This window comes from Ovis canadensis, chromosome 2 (genome assembly GCF_042477335.2).
Source record: "Ovis canadensis isolate MfBH-ARS-UI-01 breed Bighorn chromosome 2, ARS-UI_OviCan_v2, whole genome shotgun sequence".
NCBI lineage: Eukaryota > Metazoa > Chordata > Mammalia > Artiodactyla > Bovidae > Ovis > Ovis canadensis.
In genome coordinates, this window is record NC_091246.1 from 86150270 (window position 1) to 86169969 (window position 19700).

The window sequence follows — 19700 nt, forward strand, 5'->3', positions numbered from 1 at the left end:
AGGATTTGAAATAGCTCAACTGGAATTCCATCACCTCCACTAGCTTTGTTCATAGTGATACTTTCCAAAGCCCACTTGACTTCACATTCCAGGATGTCTGGCTCGAGGTGAGTGATCACACCATCATGATTATCTTGGTCGTGAAGTTCTTTTTTGTACAGTTCTTCTGTGTATTCTTGCCACCTCTTCTTAGTATCTTCTGCTTCTGTTAGGTCCATACCATTTCTGTCCTTTATTGAGCCCATCTGTGCATGAAATGTTCCCTTGGTATCTCTAATCTTCACTTTACTGTACAGCAGAAGCTAAGAATACATTGTAAATCAACTATACTCTAATAAAAAGTATCAAAATATTCTAGTTCTTGCTCTATAAAATAAAGATATAACTACATATCAAATGTGAATTTGATAATATTTAAATAAAATGGAAATCCTAAATTAAACAGTGCAAGGAAACTTAGGAAGAATAGATTCAAATATTAGTTGAAAAAATAAGTGGTGACAAAAGTTGAATAAGTTTGGCAGAGAGTCAGTATTAGGGCATGGATATCAGTTTTAGCATGTTGGTTTGAGATGGCAGTAGATAATTAAAATGGAGGTATTTTTATAGAAAACTGAAAACGTGGGATTGGTAGTTGAAAGCGAGTTAGGGCCAGGTTATGGATTGGGTAGCCTTTTAGACAGAGAGGAGACCAGTAGCCGGGAGAGTGGGTAAGATTTCTGAGGGAAAAGCTGTAAAGATTAGAAAGGAGAGAAACTAAGAAATGAGTCATGGATACATCCTTCAATTAGATTTATATATTTCTGGTAGGTGAGAAGTATATTCGGTTAAAAATTATGGCAGTTTTAATGTTTTGAATATCTTTCTACACAGCAGGATATTTTGGGTATCAAAACAGACTTACCGTTTTTCATTCTTTAAAATTGTTCATGCTTTCACAACTGTTTTTCTAAAAAAATGTTTTAGACAGAAGGTAATTCTTAGTTTAGCTACATATGCCTTTTCTTTAATTAGAATATTTTGTAAAAAAATTTTTTTTTTCCTGTTGCACAACTAAACCCAAAAAGTTGCTTTCTGTATAAGTTTGAATATTTGGTGTCCAGTTTGTATGTGTACTTCATTTTAAACTAGTAACTAGGCACATGTTTGCACATTTTACATGACAGTTTCTGGGCATGTTACAGGAAATGAGAAATTATGATGATGGATGTTATTATGAAAGCTAGTTAATTCTAATATTACCAATCAAAGTCTCAAACTTTTCATATGGAATTATCTTTTCTTAGAAATACCAATTTATCAGTAATTTTGCCTTTTTTCCAGAGAGAATCAGGACTAGCACAGGAAATAAATGACCTTGTAAAATGGAAGATTGCAGTAGATGAAGAAAATGCTTTCTTAAGGAAGGAATTCAGTGACTTGCAGAAGAAATTTAAAGATAAAAGTCAAGAAGTTAAGGTGTGTTGACTTGTACATAGTTTTGTACTACTATTTCTTTGAAGTCCTACTTTAAGCTTTGTCAGCCTTTGTGGCACAGAAAGTGACAAGCTTGGAGGAAAAATTGCCTTAGGCCCTGCTGTACCATACAGTTTTCTCACATGAAAAAACTCTGAGAAAGATACTTTAAAGCTCAGACTCTAAGCTTTATAACTTTCCGATAAATAGTTAATGATGGAAATGGAGCTAAGAAAGTAGGAGTGTGAATATGTGGCTTCTTGTAATTAGATTCTGATGGGACTGGCATTATTAATTGATAAAACCCAGGTCTGGGAGGCTATGTCTGTGTGGGTCTCAAAAATAGCTGGGGACAGCATCAAAGGCAGCTTGATCAATTAATGGGCTCTTTGCAAATGTGTACTCATCAAAGCTGTCATCCAGTGAAAAAATATGACCCATCCACCTGCATGAAAAGAAGCCAATGAAAGTATACAGGTGACCTTGGCCATCAAATATAGAAGAAGCTTCTGGGAGGGTAAAATTGTACAGTTTGTATTTGCAGATTATTTCTCAGCTTTTTTTGTTTGTTTGTTTTTTTGTGTGTATCGGCCCTTGTGGTACTATTCTACAGGACACTAAGGAGTGTGTGCAGAATAAGGAAGAGCAAAACAGGCTGGTTATAAAAAATCTGAAGGAGGAAAATGAGAAATTAAGTACCCACTGCACTGAGCTGCTAAATGAGCTGGAGAAACTGAGGAAGCAGGAAGCACATTGGAGAAAAGAAAAATTTAGCATTGATGCAAAAGTAAAGGTATGGAATGAGAATGGAATCCATGCTGTTATTTTGAATCTAACTTCTTAGGAAGTTTATTACATGTTATTTTCTTTAAATAGCAAGTTATATATTCAAATCCACCAGTGGGGACTAGCATTAATTTATATTCCTTCACATAAGACCCATAGCTTTTTAAAAATTGATGTTGCAAAGCAGGAAACTGACTTCAAATACTTATCTAAAATGTAATCATTAAAAAATAAAGGCTATTGCATTTTGAAATAAAACGTGTTTTAAAAAAACACATTTAGAATTATGAATTTTGGCTTTTTTAAATTAGGGCTTAAATTTATAGATATAACTAGAATTCATTGCAATATAGTTTTCAGATTGTATTTTTCAAGTCCTTTAACAATACATAAAAAAACATAAAGCAGTTAAAAAATACTTGTGTTTTATATGTATTTCTTTGGCTTGAGGGGACCTTATTTGTAGTAAAATATAGAAGATAAAAGGTGCAATCAGTCCTCATAACCTTCTTATATCTTTTCTGATAAATATTTTTCAAAATAATTTTTTGTGGCTTTCTCTTGGTCTTGAGAATGTTTTTGTTCATTTTTTCCCATTGAATTTCAGTTTTCTTCTTAACCATAGATTTTGTTGGAAAGGCTAACCCCTAAAATTTTGGTTCTAGTAAATATGATAGCCCCTCTATGTCTATGCATGCTTAAGAAGAATTTATAACACACGTGTAAATACATATATATAGCTATTTAAATATAATACATATGTTTGTCCAAAGGTTTGTGTGAGCGCATGCTCGGGTGCCTGATTATTTAAGTTAGAAAAGGAAAGATAAGTCTTTCTGAGTGTGTGAATCTATTCATTGCAGATTACTTTAAGGAAATACATTCGTTAAATCTATTAGTGTACAGTCAGGGAATGATTTGAGTTTTTGAGAGAATTGAATTCTGGCAATTAAATTAGCAATGTTAGCAATGTTACTGAATTTTCTTGAACTAATTTTGTATCAGTTTATTCTTCCCTGCAACTTTTAAGCAGTTTATGTGATAAGGTTTCACGGCACTTCCTTGTCTTAATTCATAGCTACATGAGTTTTTTTTTCAATTCTCCAAACCAATTGATTTATTATTTATTTATTTTTAATATAAATTTATTTTAATTAGAGGCTAATTACTTTAAAATATTGTATTGGTTTTGTCATATATCAGCATGAATCCAGCACAGGTATACACGTGTTCCCCATCCTGAACCCCCCTCCCTCCTCCTTCCCCATACCATCCCTTTGGGTTGTCCCAGTGTGCCAGCACTGAGCATCCTGTCGCATACATTGAACCTGGACTGGCGATTCGTTTCACATATGATATTATACATGTTTCAGTGTCATTCTCCCAGATCATCCCACCCTCACCCTCTCCAACAGAGTCCAAAAGACTGTTCTATACATCTGTGTCTCTTTTGCTGTCTCACATACATGGTTATTGTTACCGTCTTTCTAAATTCCATATATATGCGTTAGTATACTGTATTGGTGTTTTTCTTTCTGGCTTACTTCACTCTGTAACTAATAATTAGTTCTAATCTACCTCATTAGAACTGATTCAAATGTATTCTTTTTAATGGCTGAGTAACACTCCATTGTGTATATGTACCACAGCTTTCTATTCCATTCGTCTGCTGATGGACATCTAGGTTGCTTCCAAGTCCTGGCTATTATAAACAGTGCTGCGATGAACGTTGGGGTACATGTGTCTCTTTCAATTCTGGTTTCCACGGTGTGTATGCCCAGCAGTGGGATTGCTGGGTCATATGGCAGTTCTATTTCCAGTTTTTTAAAGAATCTCCACACTGTTCTCTATTCCCACCAACAGTGTAAGAGGGTTCCCTTTTCCCCACATCCTCTCCAGCATTTATAGATTGTAGACTTTTGGATTGCAGCCATTCTGACTGGTGTGAAATGGTACCCCATTATGATTATGATTTGCATTTCTCTAATAATGAGTGATGTTCAGCATCTTTTCATGTGTTAGCCATCTGTACGTCTTCTTTGGAGAAATGTCCGTTTAGTTCTTTGGCCCATTTTTTGATTGGGTCTTCTATTTTCTGGAATTGAGCTGCAGCAGTTGCTTGTATATTTTTGAGATTAGTTGTTTCTCAGTTGCTTCATTGGCTATTATTTTCTCCCATTCCAATGGCTGTCTTTTCACTTTGCTTATAGTTTCCTTTGTTGTTCAGTTCAGTTTAGTTCAGTCGCTCAGGTGTGTCCGACTCTTTGGAACCCATGAATCGCAGCACGCCAGGCCTCCCTGTCCATCACCAACTCCCGGAGTTCACTCAGACTCACGCCCATCGAGTCAGTGATGCCATCCAGCCATCTCATCCTCTGTCGTCCCCTTCTCCTCCTGCCCCCAATCCCTCCCAGCATCAGAGTCTTTTCCACTGAGTCAACTCTTCTCATGAGGTGGCCAAAGTACTGGAGTTTCAGCTTTAGCATCATTCCTTCCAAAGAAGTCCCAGGGCTGATCTCCTTCAGAATGGACTGGTTGGATCTCCTTGCAGTCCAAGGGACTCTCAAGAGTCTTCTCCAACACCACAGTTCAAAAGCATCAATTCTTCAGTGCTCAGCCTCCTTCACAGTCCAACTCACAACCATACATGACCACAGGAAACACCATAGCCTTGAGTAGATGGACCTTCGTCAGCAAAGTAATGTCTCTGCTTTTGAATATACTATCTAGGTTGGTCATAAATTTTCTTCCAAGGATAAAGTGTCTTTTAATTTCATGAATGCAATCACTATCTGCAGTGATTTTGCAGCCCAAAAAATAAAGTCTGACACTGTTTCCACTGTTTCTCCATCTATTTCCCATGAAGTGATGGGACCGGATGCCATGATCTTCATTTTTTGAATGTTGAGCTTTAAGCCAACTTTTTCCCTCTCCTCTTTCACTTTCATCAAGAGGCTTTTTAGTTCCCCTTCACTTTCTGCCATAAGGGTGGTATCATCTGCATATCTGAGGTGATTGATATTTCTCCTGGCAATCTTGATTCCAGCTTGTGTTTCTTCCAGTCCAGCGTTTCTCATGATGTACTCTGCATAGAAGTTAAATGAGCAGGGTGACAATATACAGCCTTGATGTACTCCTTTTCCTATTTGGAACCAGTCTGTTGTTCCATGTCCAGGTCTAACTGTTGATTCCTGACCTGCATATAGGTTTCTCAGGAGGCAGGTCAGGTGGTCTGGTATTCCCATCTCTTTCAGAATTTTCCACAGTTTATCGTGATCCACACAGTCAAAGGCTTTGGCATAGTCAATAAAGCAGAAATAGATGTTTTTCTGGAACTCTCTTGCTTTTTCGATGATTGAGTGGATGTTGGCAATTTGATGTCTGGTTCCTCTGCCTTTTCTAAAACCAGCTTGAACATCAGGAAGTTCACGGTTCACATATTGCTGAAGCCTGGCTTGGAGAATTTTGAGCATTACTTTACTAACACGTGAGATGAGTGCAATTGTGCAGTAGTTTGAGCATTCTTTGGCATTGCCTTTCTTTGGGATTAGAATGAAAACTGACCTTTTCCAGTCCTGTGGCCACTGCTGAGTTTTCCTAATTTGCTGGCATACTGAGTGTAGTACTTTCACAGCATCATCTTTCAGGATTTGAAACAGCTCCAGACCACAAACCGTTCAGAAGAGAATCTCTCTTTAGTTCTTTGTACGGAGGTGAAAAAAAAAAACAAAAAGATCCTTCAAAAATGGCAATGGTATCTGAATTCCTCAAGCAGGCCTGGTTTATTGAAAATGAAGAACAGGAATACATTAAAACTGTGAAAGGATCCAAAGGTGGTCCTGGGTCAGCAGTGAGCCCCTATCCTACCTTCAATCCATCCTCGGATGTTGAGGCCTTGCATAAAGCAGTCACAGTTAAAGGTGTGGATGAAGCAACCATCATTGAAATTCTGACTAAGAGAAACAATGCACAGCGTCAGCAGATCAAAGCAGCCTATCTGCAGGAGAAAGGAAAGCCCCTGGATGAAGTTCTGAAGAAAGCCCTCCTCGGTCACCTTGAGGAAGTTGTTTTGGCTCTATTGAAAACTCCAGCCCAGTTTGATGCCGAAGAGCTCCGTGCTGCCATGAAGGGCCTTGGGACTGATGAAGACACTCTGAATGAAATTCTGGCATCAAGAACTACCAGAGAAATCAGAGAAATTAACAGAGTCTGTAGAGAAGAACTGAAGAGAGATCTGGCTAAAGACATTGCCTCAGACACATCTGGAGACTATGAGAAGGCTTTGCTTTCTCTTGCTAAGGGTGACCTATCTGAGGAGCTTGCTGTAAATGACGACTTGGCTGATTCAGATGCCAGGGCCTTATATGAAGCAGGAGAAAGAAGAAAAGGGAAAGATGTGAATGTGTTCACTACCATTCTTACCACCAGGAGCTATCCCCATCTTCGCAGAGTATTTCAGAAATATTCCAAGTATAGTAAGCATGACATGAACAAAGTTCTGGACCTGGAGTTGAAAGGTGACATCGAGAAATGCCTCACAGTTATTGTGAAGTGTGCTACAAGCAAGCCAATGTTCTTTGCTGAGAAGCTCCATCAGGCTATGAAGGGTGTTGGAACTCGTCATAAGACACTGATCAGGATTATGGTTTCCCGCTCTGAAATCGACATGAATGACATCAAAGCATGCTATCAGAAGTTGTATGGCATCTCTCTCTGTCAAGCCATCCTGGATGAAACCAAAGGAGATTATGAAAAAATCCTGGTGGCTCTCTGTGAAGGAAACTAAACATTCCTTTGATGATCTCAAGCTTTTTGATTAGAAGACTTTTTAATCATCTTTTCATTCCATATCATAGGTTTAAATAGGAAAGTTTCTTCAATGGGAATATAGTCTAGTAACTTCTTCCTGAAAAATATAGCCTATAAATCATTTTTTTTGTATTACAACTCTACAAAATAAATACAATTTTTTAAAAAATACATAGTTATTCCAAACTATAAAACCCTACAAAGAGGTTGTTCTGGTAACAATGCCTAAGAAAAATGTTTACCTTGCAGAAAATAAAATGATTTTACAGGACAAAAAAAAAAAAAAAAGAAACAGCTCCACTGGAATTCCATCACCTCCACTAGCTTTGTTCGTAGTGATATTTTCCAAGGCCCACTTGACTTCACATTCCAGGATGTCTGGCTCTAGATTAGTGATCACATCATCATGATTATCTGGGTCGTGAAGATATTTTTTGTACAGTTCTTCTGTGTATTCTTGTTGTGCAGAAGTTTTTATTTTTAATTAGGTTCCATTTGTTTAATTTTGCCTTTATTTCCAGTATTCTGGGAGGTGGGTCATAGAGAATCCTGCTGTGATTTATGTTGGAGAGTGTTTTGCCTATGTTCTCCTCTAGGAGTTTTTATAGTTTCTGGTCTTATGTTTAGATCTTTAATCCATTTTGAGTTTATTTTTGTGTATGGTGTTAGAAAGTATTCTAGTTTCATTCTTTTACAAGTGGTTAAGCAGTTTTCCCAGCACCACTTGTTAAAGAAATTGCCTTTTCTCCATTGTATGTTCTTGCCTCTTTGTCAAAGATAAGGTGTCCATAGGTGCGTGGATTTATCTCTGGGCTTTCTATTTTGTTCCATTGATCTATATTTCTGTCTTTGTGCTAGTACCATACTGTCTTGATAACTCTGGCTTTGTAGTAGAGCCTGAAGTCAGGCAGGTTGATTCCTCCAGTTCCATTCTTCTTTCTCAAGATTGCTTTCACTATTCGAGGTTTTTTGTATTTCCATACAAATTGTGAAATTATTTGTTCTAGCTCTGTGAAAAATACCGCTGGTAGCTTGATAGGGATTGCATTGAATCTATAGATTGCTTTGGGTAGTATGCTCATTTTCCCTATATTGATTCTTCCAATCCATGAACACAGTCTATTTCTCCATCTATTAGTGTCCTCTTTGATTTCTTTCACCAGTGTTTTATAGTTTTCTATATATAGGTCTTTAGTTTCTTTAGGTAGATATATTCCTAAGTATTTTATTCTTTTCATTGCAATGGTGAATGGAATTATTTCCTTAATTTCTCTTTCTATTTTTACATTAATAGTGTATAAGAATGCAAGGGATTTCTGTGTGTTAATTTTATATCCTGCAACTTTACTATATTCATTGATTAACTCTAGTACTTTTCTGGTGGAGTCTTTAGTGTTTTCTATGTATAGAATCATGTCATCTGCAAACAGTGAGAATTTTACTTCTTCTTTTCCAATCTGGATTCCTTTTATTTCTTTTTCTGCTCTGATTGCTGTGGCCAAAACTTCCAAAACTATGTTGAATAGTAGTGGTGAAAGTGGGCACCCTTGTCTTGTTCCTGACTTTAGGGGAAATGCTTTCAATTTTCACCATTGAGGATAATGTTTGCTGTGGGTTTGTCATATATAGCTTTTATTATGTTGAGACATATTCCTTCTATTCCTGCTTTCTGGAGATTTTTTTAATCATAAATGGATGTTGAATTTTTTCAAAGGTTTCTCTGCATCTATTGAGATAATCATATGGCTTTTATTTTTCAATTTGTTAATGTGGTGAATTACATTGATTGATTTGCAGATATTGAAGAATCCTTGCATCCCTGGGATAAAGCCCACTTGGTCATGGTGTATGATCTTTTTAATGTTGTTGGATTCTGATTGCTAGAATTTTATTAAGGATTTTTGCATCTATGTTCATCAGTGATATTGGCCTGTTGTTTTCTTTTTTTGTGACATCTTTGTCAGGTTTTGGTATTAGGGTGATGGTGCTCTCATAGAATGAGTTTTGAAGTTTACCTTCCTCTGCAATTTTCTGGAAGAGTTTGAGTATAATAGGTGTTAGCCCTTCTCTAAATTTTTGGTAGAATTCAGCTGTGAAGCCATCTGGACCTGGGCTTTTGTTTGCTGGAAGATTTCTGATTACAATTTCAATTCCGTGCTTGTGATGGGTCTGTTAAGATTTTCTATTTCCTCCTGGTTCAGTTTTGGAAAGTTGTACTTTTCTAAGAATTTGTCCATTTCTTCCACGTTGTCCATTTTATTGTTATATAATTGCTGATAGTAGTCTCTTATGATCCTTTGTATTTCTGTGTTGTCTGTTGTGATCTCTCCATTTTCATTTCTAATTTTGTTTATTTGATTTTTCTCCCTTTGTTTCTTGATGAGTCTGGCTAATGGTTTGTCAATTTTATTTATCCTCTCAAAGAAATCGCTTTTGGCTTTGTTAATTTTTGCTATGGTCTCTTTTGTTTCTTTTGCATTTATTTCTGCCGTAATTTTTTAAGTTTTCTTTCCTTCTACTAACCCTGGGGTTCTTAATTTCTTCCTTTTCTAGTTTTTTTAGGTGTTGAGTTAGGTTATTTATGTGACTTTTTCTTTATTCTTGAGGTATGCCTGTATTGCTATGAACCTTCCCCTTAGCACTGCTTTTACAGTGTCCAAGAGGTTTTGGGTTGTTGTGTTTTCATTTTCATTTGTTTCTATGCATATTTTGATTTCTTTTTTGATTTCTTCTGTGATTTTTTGGTTATTCAGCAGCATGTTGTTCAGCCTCCATATGTTGGAATTTTTAATAGTTTTTCTCCTGTAATTGAGATCTAATCTTACTGCATTATGGTCAGAAAAGATACTTGGAGTGATTTCAGTTTTTTTGAATTTACCAAGACTAGAATTTATCCATGGCCCAGGATGTGATCTATCCTGGAGAAGGTTCCATGTGCACTTGAGAAAAAGGTCAAATCCATTGTTTTGGGGTGAAATGTCCTATAGATATCAATTAGGTCTAACTCGTTGATGGTATCATTTAAAGTTTGTGTTTCCTTGTTGATTTTCTGTTTAGTTGATCTATCCATAGGTGTGAGTGGGGTATTAAAGTCTCCCACTATTATTGTGTTATTGTTAATTTCCCCTTTCATACTTGTTAGCATTTGTCTTACATATTGTGGTGCTCCTATGTTGGGTGCATATATATGTGTAATTGTTGTATCTTCTTGGATTGGTCCTTTGATTATTATGTAGTGTCCTTCTTTGTCTCTTTTCACAGCCTTTTTTTTAAAAAGTCTATTTTATCTGATATGAGTATTGGTACTCTTGCTTTCCTTTGGTCTCTATTTGCGTGGAATATCTTTTTCCAGCCCTTCACTTTCAGTCTGTATGTGTCCTTTACTTTGAGGTGAGTCTCTTGTAGACAACATATATAGGGGTCTTGTTTTTGTATCCATGCAGCCAGTCTTTGTCTTTTGGTTGGGGCATTCAATCCATTTACGTTTAAGGTAATTATTGATAAGTATGATCCCATTGCCATTTACTTTATTGTTTTTGGTTTGAATTTATATGCCCTTTTTGTGTTTCCTGTCTAGAGAATATCCTTTAGCATTTGTTGGAGAGCTGGTTTGGTGGTGCTGAATTCTGTCAGCTTTTGCTTGTCTGTGAAGCTTTTGATTTCCCCTTCATATTTGAATGAGATCCTTGCTGGGTACAGTAATCTGGGCTGTAGGTTATTTTCTTTCATCACTTTAAGTATGTCCTGCCATTCCCTCCCAGCCTGAAGCATTGCTATTGAAAGATCAGCTGTTATCCTTATGGGAATCCCCTTGTGTGTATTTGTTGTCTTTCCTTTGCTGCTTTTAATATTTGTTCTTTGTTTTGCTCTTTGTTAATTTGATTAATATGTGTCTTGGGGTGTTTCATGTTGGGTTTATTCTGTTTGGGACTCTCTGGGTTTCATGGACTTGAGTGATTATTTCCTTCCCCATTTTAGGGAAGTTTTCAACTATTATCTCCTCAAGTATTTTCTCATGGTCTTTCTTTCTGTCTTCTTCTTCTGGGACTGCTATGATTTGAATGTTGGGGCGTTTAACATTGTCCCAGAGGTCTCTGAGATTGTCCTCATTTCTTTTAATTCATTTTTCTTTTTTCCTCTCTGATTCATTTATTTCTACTATTCTGTCTTCTACTTGACTAATCCTATCTTCTGCCTCCATTATTCTACTATTTCTTCCCTCTGGAGTGTTTTTGATGTCATTTATTGCATTATTCATTATATATTGACTCTTTTTTATTTCTTCTAGGTCCTTGTTAAACCTTTCTTGCATCTTCTCAATCCTTGTCTCCAGGCTGTTTATGTGTGATTCCATTTTGTTTTCAAGATTTTGGATCATTTTCACTATCATTATTTGGAATTCTTTATCAGGTTGATTCCCTATCTCTTCCTCTTTTGTTTGGTTTGGTGGGCATTTATCCTGTTCCTTTACCTGCTGGGTATTCCTCTGTCTTTTCATCTTGTTTATATTGCTGTGTTTGGGGTGGCCTTTCTGGAGTTCTCTTTATTGTGAAGTTTCTTCACTGTGAATGGGGTTCTACAGGTGGCTTGTCAAGGTTTCCTGGTTAGGGAAGCTTGTGTTGGTGTTTTGGTGGTTGGAGCTGGATTTCTTCTCTCCGGAGTGCAATGAAGTGTCCAGTAATGAGTTATGAGATGTCACTGGGTTTGGAGTGACTTTGGGAAGCCTGTATATTGAAGCTCAGGGCTATGTTCCTGTGTTGCTGGAGAATTTGCGTGATATGTCTTGCTCTGGAACTTGTTGGCCCTTGGGTGGTGCTTGGTTTCAGTGTGGGTATGGAGGCGTTTGATGAGCTCCTGTCGATTAATGTTACCTGGAGTCAGGAATTCTCTGGTGTTCTCAGGATTTAGACTTAAGCCTCCTGCTTCTGGTTTTCAGTCTTATTTTTACAGTAGCCTCAAGACTTCTCCATCTATACAGCACCATTGATAAAACATCTAGGTTAAACATGAAAAGTTTCTCCATAGTGAGGGATACCCAGAGAGGTTCACAGAGTTACATGGAGAAGAGAAGAGGGAGGAGGGAGATACAGGTGACCAGCATAAGATGAGGTGGAATCAAAAAAGGAGAGAGCAAGCTAGCCAGTTTTCACTTCCTTATGTGCGCTCCACAGTCTGGACTGCTCAGAGATGTTCACGGAGTTACACAGAGAAGAGAAGAGGGAGGAAGGAGACAGAGGTGGCCAGGAGATAAAGGGGGGAATCAAAAGGAGAGAGACAGATCCAGCCAGTAATCAGTTCTCTAAGTGTTCTCCACCATCCGGAACACATAAAGAGATTCACAGAGTTGGGTAGAGAAGAGAAGGGGCAGGTAGGAAATAGAGGCGACCTGGTCGAGAAAAAGGAGAGTCCAAAAGAGGAGAGAGCAGTAAAGCCAGTAATCTCACTCCCAAGTAAAAATGGGTACTGAAGATTGGGTTCTTAAAGGTACAAAATTGATAACAAATACCAAAAAGCAAAGATTAAAAATCTAGAGTAGAGGTTGGATTTTCAAAAATACAATATGAAAGAAAAAAAAAACAAGGTCACAAAAATTATAATATACATATATATATATATATATATATATATATATGAAGTTTGCTTTAAAAAATAGGGTCTCTTTTTTTTGGAAAGTGATAGTAGGTTATAAAAATGAAAATTAAAGGAGTAATAGAGAACTTAAAAATAGAAAAAAATTAAAAAAAATTAAAGAATGATAGAAAAAATAGTAAAAATATATCTAGGACTTTCTCTGGTGTTATTGTGGGCAATGTGGGGTCAGTTCATTTTCAGATAGTTCCTTGATGCGGCTTATATTTCTCGAGATCTGTAGGCCCCTCCCTATGTAGTCGGTACTAACTACAGGGTTTTAATCTATTGCTCCTGTCACTTCCAAGGAGGTTTCCTCTGTTTTAGCTTCTTCTGTTTGCTGGTCTCTTCAGTGTCTAATTTCTGCCCTGACACAAGAGGGCGGTGGTGGAACTTTTTTAGGCTCACTTGTTCAGTCCTGCTGTGGGGAGGGAGGGACGCTGCAAACAAATAACACTGGCATGTGCTTGCAGTTTCTTGGCCACACTGGGTTTGACCTCGCTCACGGCGTGTGTGCTCTCCCTGTCTGCACTGCTTGGGCTGTAGGTTGCTTTGCTGGGAACAGTCTGTGGCCGGCCCTGGGTTGTATGCAGCTTCCAGGTCTAAGTCACTCAGGTTCAGGTACTCGGGTACTCCTCAAAGGCGCAGACTCTGTTGGGCCTGTGTTTTGTGCCCTTCCCAGGTCTGAGCAGCTCAGATGACCAGGTGTTTGACAAGTGCGGTCGCTGTGACTTATCGCCTCCCCCGTCCCTGCCACTAGGTTTTCTGATTGTACAACTGGCGCACCTTCTCAGGTGGATGTTCACTGTCCAGAATCCCAAGAAATCTTGGTTAGCAATGAAGCCTGCTTGCAACTTGGTAGATAATGCCTCTCTGGGGCTGCGATTGCCCCCTTCTGGCTCTGGTTGTCCTTGCCTGCCTGTCACCGGGAGGGGATGGGCCGGTCTGCAGCCGGCTAGCTCTGCTTGGTCCTTTGTTCTCTGAGCAGGCCTGGTGGTGTCTTAGGTTAGGGCTTTTTGTGTGGTAGCTATCCCACAGTCTGGTTTGCTCTCCCAAGTTAGTTCCCTCAGCTTGTCCTCAGGGCATTCAGTCCTGGTCCTTACTCTAAGCAATGCAGCCCGCGCCTCCCTGCTCAGCCCCGGCTTGCTAGTGGAGGATGCATGCGTCTGCACTGCTTCTCCACTGAGGGAATTACCTTTGAGCATGTAACCTGTGGGGTTTAATTATTTATTTATTTTTCCTGCTGGTTATGTTGCCCTCATAAGGAAAGTCCTAGATAGCATATTGAAAAGCAGAAACATTACTTTGCCATTACTTTGTGGTTCCAAGGCTCGCCACAGACTTGCCAGTGAGAGTATTTCCTGGTGTTTGGAAACTTCTCTCTTTTTTAAGATTCCCTTCCCGGGATGGAAGGGACAATTGCACTCCTCTCACACACTAGTAAAATAATGCTTAAAATTCTCCAAGACAGGCTTCAGCAATACGTGAACCGTGAACTTCCAGATGTTCAAGCTAGTTTTAGAAAAGGCAGAGGAACCAGAGATCAAATTGCCAACATCCACTCGATCATGGAAAAAGTAAGAGAGTTCCAGAAAAACATCTATTTCTGCTTTATTGACTATGCCAAAGCCTTTGACTGTGTGGATTACAATAAACTGGAAAATTCTTCAAGAAATGGAAATACCAGACCACCTGACCTGCCTCTTGAGAAACCTATATGCAGGACAGGAAGCAACAGTTAGAACTGGACCTGGAACAACAGACTGGTTCCAAATAGGAAAAGGAGTACGTCGAGGCTGTATATTGTCACCCTGCTTATTTAACTTACATGCAGAGTACATCATGTGAAAAGCTGGGCTGGAAGAAGCACAAGCTGGAATCAAGATTGCCAGGAGAAATCTCAATAACCTCAGATATGCAGATGACACCACCCTTATGGCAGAAAGGGAAGAGGAGCTAAAAAGCCTCTTGATGAAAGTGAAAGAGGAGAGTGAAAAAGTTGGCCTAAAGGTCAACATTCAGAAAACGAAGATCATGGCATCTGGTCCCGTCACTTCATGGGAAATAGATGGGGAAACAGTGGAAGCAGTGTCAGACTTTATTTTTCTGGTGATTGCAGCCATGAAATTAAAAGACGCTTACTCCTTGGAAGGAAAGTTATGACCAACCTAGACAGCATATTCAAAAGCAGAGACATTGCTTTGCCAACAAAGGTCCATCTAGTGAAGGCTATGGTTTTTCCAGTAGTCATGCATGGATGTGAGAGCTGGACTGTTAAGAAAGCTGAGCACCAAAGAATTGATGCTTTTGAACTGTGGTGTTGGAGAAGACTCTTGAGAGTCCCCTGGACTGCAAGGAGATCCAACCAGTCCATTATAAAGGAGATCAGTCCTGGGTTTTCATTGGAAGGACTGATGGTAAAGCTGAAACTCCAGTACTTTGGCCACCTCATGCAAAGAGTTGACTCATTGGAAAAGACTCTGATGCTGGGAGGGGTTAGGGGCAGGAGGAGAAGAGGACGGCAGAGGATGAGATGGCTGGATGGCATCACTGAGTCGATGGATGTGAGTTTGAGTGAACTCCTATAGTTGGTGATGGACAGGGAGGCCTGGGGTGCTGCAGTTGATGGGGTTGCAAAGAGTGGATACGACTGAGCTACTGAATTGAACTGCACTGAACTCATGGGACTGAGATCCGTCCCTACCTCTTTTGCCTCTCTTTTTATCTTTTATATTTTTCCTACCTCCTTTCGAAGACAATGGGCTGCTTTTCTGGGTGCCTTATGTCCTCTGCCAGCATTCAGTTGTTTTGCAGAATTTACTCAGTGTTCAAATGTTCTTTTGATGAATTTGTGGGGAATAAAGTGGTCTCCCCATCCTATTCCTCCGCTGTCTTAGGACCGTCTCCTAAATGAATTTTTGATGATGATTTTCATTCCCTTTTTTTGCCTTTCAGATAGTCCATTTTGTTATCTACTGTGATTTTTAGTCTTTTTTTCTATTAGAGTGTTTGCATTTTCTTATTAATTTGTAAGCGTTCTTTATTCTAGATAGCAGTGCTTTGTTTTACATATATATTGCAAATACCTTCTGTCCCATGAATCTTGAATAATGTAAATTAGACATTCAAAATATGTAAATTTCTATGGTCATTTTTGTTAATTTTTTTTCTAATGTTTTTGTTCTAGTAGTCCTATAGTCTTACGTTTCCCATACCCTGACATCTTTAGAATTCATATTGGAATATGGTTTTCCACACCATATATTTAGTAGTTTATTGATTTGTGATGCAGTTTCTCTCACATCTTTAAGCTGCCATGTGTATATGGATTTATTTCTGGACTTCCTATTATTTTCATGTGTTCAGGTATTATAGTTTCATAATTTTACTCATTATTTGCTAGTGTGACCTACTTATTTATTCTTTTTGTAAGTATGAACTCTAATGTACCTCTTCTCTAGTAATATTTAAGGATCATTTTATTAGTTTTACTGAAAAATTCTATTAGAAGGCATATTGGAACATTATCTACTTTATGAATTGATTTGGGAATAATTGTGATCTACTATTTAAGAATTTGGAATAAGGTTTTATAATTTTCTTAAAATGATGGCTCAGATGGTAAAGTGTCTGCCTGCCATGTGGGAGACCCGGGTTTGATCCCTGGGTTAAGAAGATACCCTGGAGAAGGAAATGGCAACCCACTCCAGTACTCTTGCCTGGAAAATTCCATGGACTGAGGAGCCTGGTAAGCTACAATCAATGGGGTCGCAAAGAGTCGGACATGATTTCACTTTCACTTTACTTTTATTATGTTTATTACTAGCTATTCATATTATTGTAAAAATATTGTTTTATACAAAAAACATTTAAATTATATTTTAATTAATCATTTACAGACATTAGCAGTGTTACTGAATTATCTTGAACTTCTTTTCAACAATTTTTCCCAAACGTCTTATTAGTTCTAAAACTGTGTATATTTTCTATTTATACAATTACAGTGTCAGGAGGAAAGCTGTCTTTTTTTTCTTTTGGTATAATTCTCATACCATACATTTAATCCATTTATAGTGTACAGGCCAATACTTTTTAGTTTTTGCAGGGTTTTACAACTATTACCAAAATTACTTTTAGAACATTTTCATCAATTCCAGAAGAAGCCCTATAAATTTTAATAATCATTCCTCATTTATCTTTAGCTTTGCAGCCCAAGATCACCACCTATGGGCTTTCTCACTGTATAGATTTATCTGTTTTAAACATTTCATATTAATGAAATGAATTTTAATGAATAAGATCTTTTGTGACTGACTTCCTCCACTTAGAATAATGCTTTCATAGAGTTTATCCATGTTGTTGTATGTATCAGTACTTTATTATTTTTATAGTTGAATATACTCTATTATATAGATAATCTATATTCTATTTATGTGAATTAGATGGAGATTTGTACTATAAACATGTGTGTTCAAGATTTTGTATATACATATATTTTTATTTCTCATAGGTATATTCCAAGGAGTGAGGTATACATACAAGGTCAAGTGATAATTCTGTTTTTAAGCTTCTGAGGAATGGTCAGACAGTTTTCAAAAGCAGCTGTATTATTTTATATTCTGAACAGCACTGTCTGAGGGTTCTGATTTCTCTTTGTCCTTGGCAACACTTGGGGCTTCCCTGGTGGCTTAGATGGTAAAGTGTCTGCCTGCAGTGCAGGAGACCCGGGTTCGATTCCTGGGTCGGGAAGATCCCCTGGAGAAGGAAATGGCAATCCACTCCAGCACTCTTGCCTGGAAAATCTCATGGACGGAGGAGGCTGATAGGTTACAGTTCATGGAGTCGCAGAGTTGGACACGACTGAGCGACTTCACTTCACTTTGGCAACACTTACTATTGTCTTTTTGATTTTTAACCATCTTTGTGGATGTGAATGGCCTCATTGTGATTTTTATTTTCATTTCCCTGAAGGTGAATAATTTTGGTCAACTTTTTATGTTATTGGCCATTTGCATATCTCTGAAGAAATGTGTAATTTCTTTTGTGCATATTCTAGATACAAGTCTCTTTTTATTTATATAATTTCAAACTATTTTTTTTAGTTCTCTGAGTTGTTTCTTACATCCTTAATGGTATTATTTGAACACAAAGTGTAAAACTTTTATATTTAATTTATCTACTTTTTCTTTTGTTGTCCATGCTTTTGGGCATTCTCAGATGCATCTCAGATGTGCATCTGAGAAACCATTGCTTGATCCAAGATCATGAAAATGATCCTTATGTTTTTTTCTAAGAGTTTTATTTCTTACATTTAGTTCTTTAATCCATTTTGAGTTAATTTTTAAATATGATGTTTGATAGGAATCCACTTACATTCTTTTGCATGTGTTATTCCATTGTCCCAGTTCCATTTGATAAAAAAAGGCAATAAAAGGAAATAACACTGAATTTATCCTAGCATATTTATTGAAAATCAATTGACTGTAAATATAAAGGTTTATTTCTGGATCTCAGTTCTGTTTCTTTGATCTATGCATTTGTTATGCCTATATCACACTATATTGATTATTGTAGATTTGTAATAAATTTTGCAATTAGGATTTGTGTGTCCTCAATATTTAGTCTTCTTTTTCAAGGTTAGCTTTTCTCTATCATTTACATTTCTATATGAGTTTTAGAATCAGCTTTTCCATTTCTTCTGAAATAAAAGCAAGCTGATATTGTTTTGATAGACATTCTGTTGAATCAGATCAATGTGGTGAGTGTTACCATCTTAACAGTATTGTAACTCCAATTCATAAATAGATGTTTCATTTATTTAGAACCTACTTTAATTTCTTTCAGTAATGTGTGATAGTTTTCAGATTATAACTTTGCACTTCTTTGGGTACATACATTTTAAAATATTTAATTATTTTTTCTGTTATTCTAAATGGAATTGTTTCTTAATTTCCTTTTTCTACAGTTCATTCCTACTGTTATGTATGCAATTAATTTTTGTATATTAGTCTTATATCTTGCAAACTACCTAAACAGATTGTTTCTATAGGATTTTCTGTGTGTAAGATCATGTCATCTGTAAGTAGAACTCATATTCTTCCTTTCTAATTTGTATTTCTTTTATTTCCTTTTATTGCCTGTCACCCTAGCTAGAATCTCTAGTATGAAGTTAAATGGAAAAAAAGAGAGAGTGGAAATCTATATCTTCTTCCTGATCTCAGGAGGAAAGGATTTGCTCGTAGGTGTGGTATTAGCAATGAGCTTGTTGTTGATATACCTTATCAGTTAAGAAAATTCCCTTCTTTTCCTAGTGTGTTGAATTTTTTTAAATCATAAAACTGTGTTGGGTTAGGCAAATAAATGCCTTTTATGTATCTATTGAAATGGTTAGGTGGTATTTGTCTTTCATTTTATTGGTGTGGCATATTACCTTGTTTTTTGTATGTTAGACCAACCTTATGCTGCTGGGGTATCTTTATTTTTATCTGACGTAAGTGTAATATTTTTATTTGACCTTAAGTGAAAATGATAGCCTTAAAGAATGAGTTCAGAAGTGTTCCCTCGCTTACATTTTTGGAATAATTTGATCAGAATTAGTATGAAATCTTTTAAAATGTTTGGTAGAATTCACCAGTGAAACCATCTGGTCTGGGAATTTTCTATGTTGGGAGATTTTAATAGCTGATTAAGTTCACTTATCATGGGTTGAGATTTTCTATTTATTCTTGAGTCAGTTTAGGTATTTTGTATGTTTCAGAATGTGTACTTTTCATCTTGGTTATCTAATTTGTTGGACGATTGTTTATAGTATTCTCTAGTCATCGTTTAAATTTCTGTATGGTTAGTAGTACTGTCTTTACAAGTCACTTACATTCTTTCTCCTAATTCTGTTGCTGTCTTCGAAAGAGCTTTAGAGTTAGTTGAATATATTGTATGCCTTGAAAAGTATTTCAACAATAATCTTGATTATTTCATTCCTTCCTTCTCCTTTTGGATCACTCTGCTATACTTTTCTGTTTCCC

General features: G+C 37.1%; 1 protein-coding gene and 1 pseudogene across 2 annotated transcripts in view; both read left to right on the forward strand.

Annotated features, from left to right (window-relative positions):
- CNTLN (centlein) overlaps positions 1-19700 on the forward strand; it is a 361476-nt gene that overhangs the window by 108300 nt on the left and 233476 nt on the right. For both annotated transcript variants that reach the window (XM_069576629.1, XM_069576630.1), the window contains exons 4-5: positions 1324-1458; positions 2069-2248. In XM_069576629.1, the coding sequence (XP_069432730.1) occupies positions 1324-1458; positions 2069-2248 (315 nt within the window). The remainder of the gene's footprint in view (positions 1-1323; positions 1459-2068; positions 2249-19700) is intronic.
- On the forward strand, positions 4661-7342 carry LOC138432662 (annexin A1 pseudogene; annotated as a pseudogene).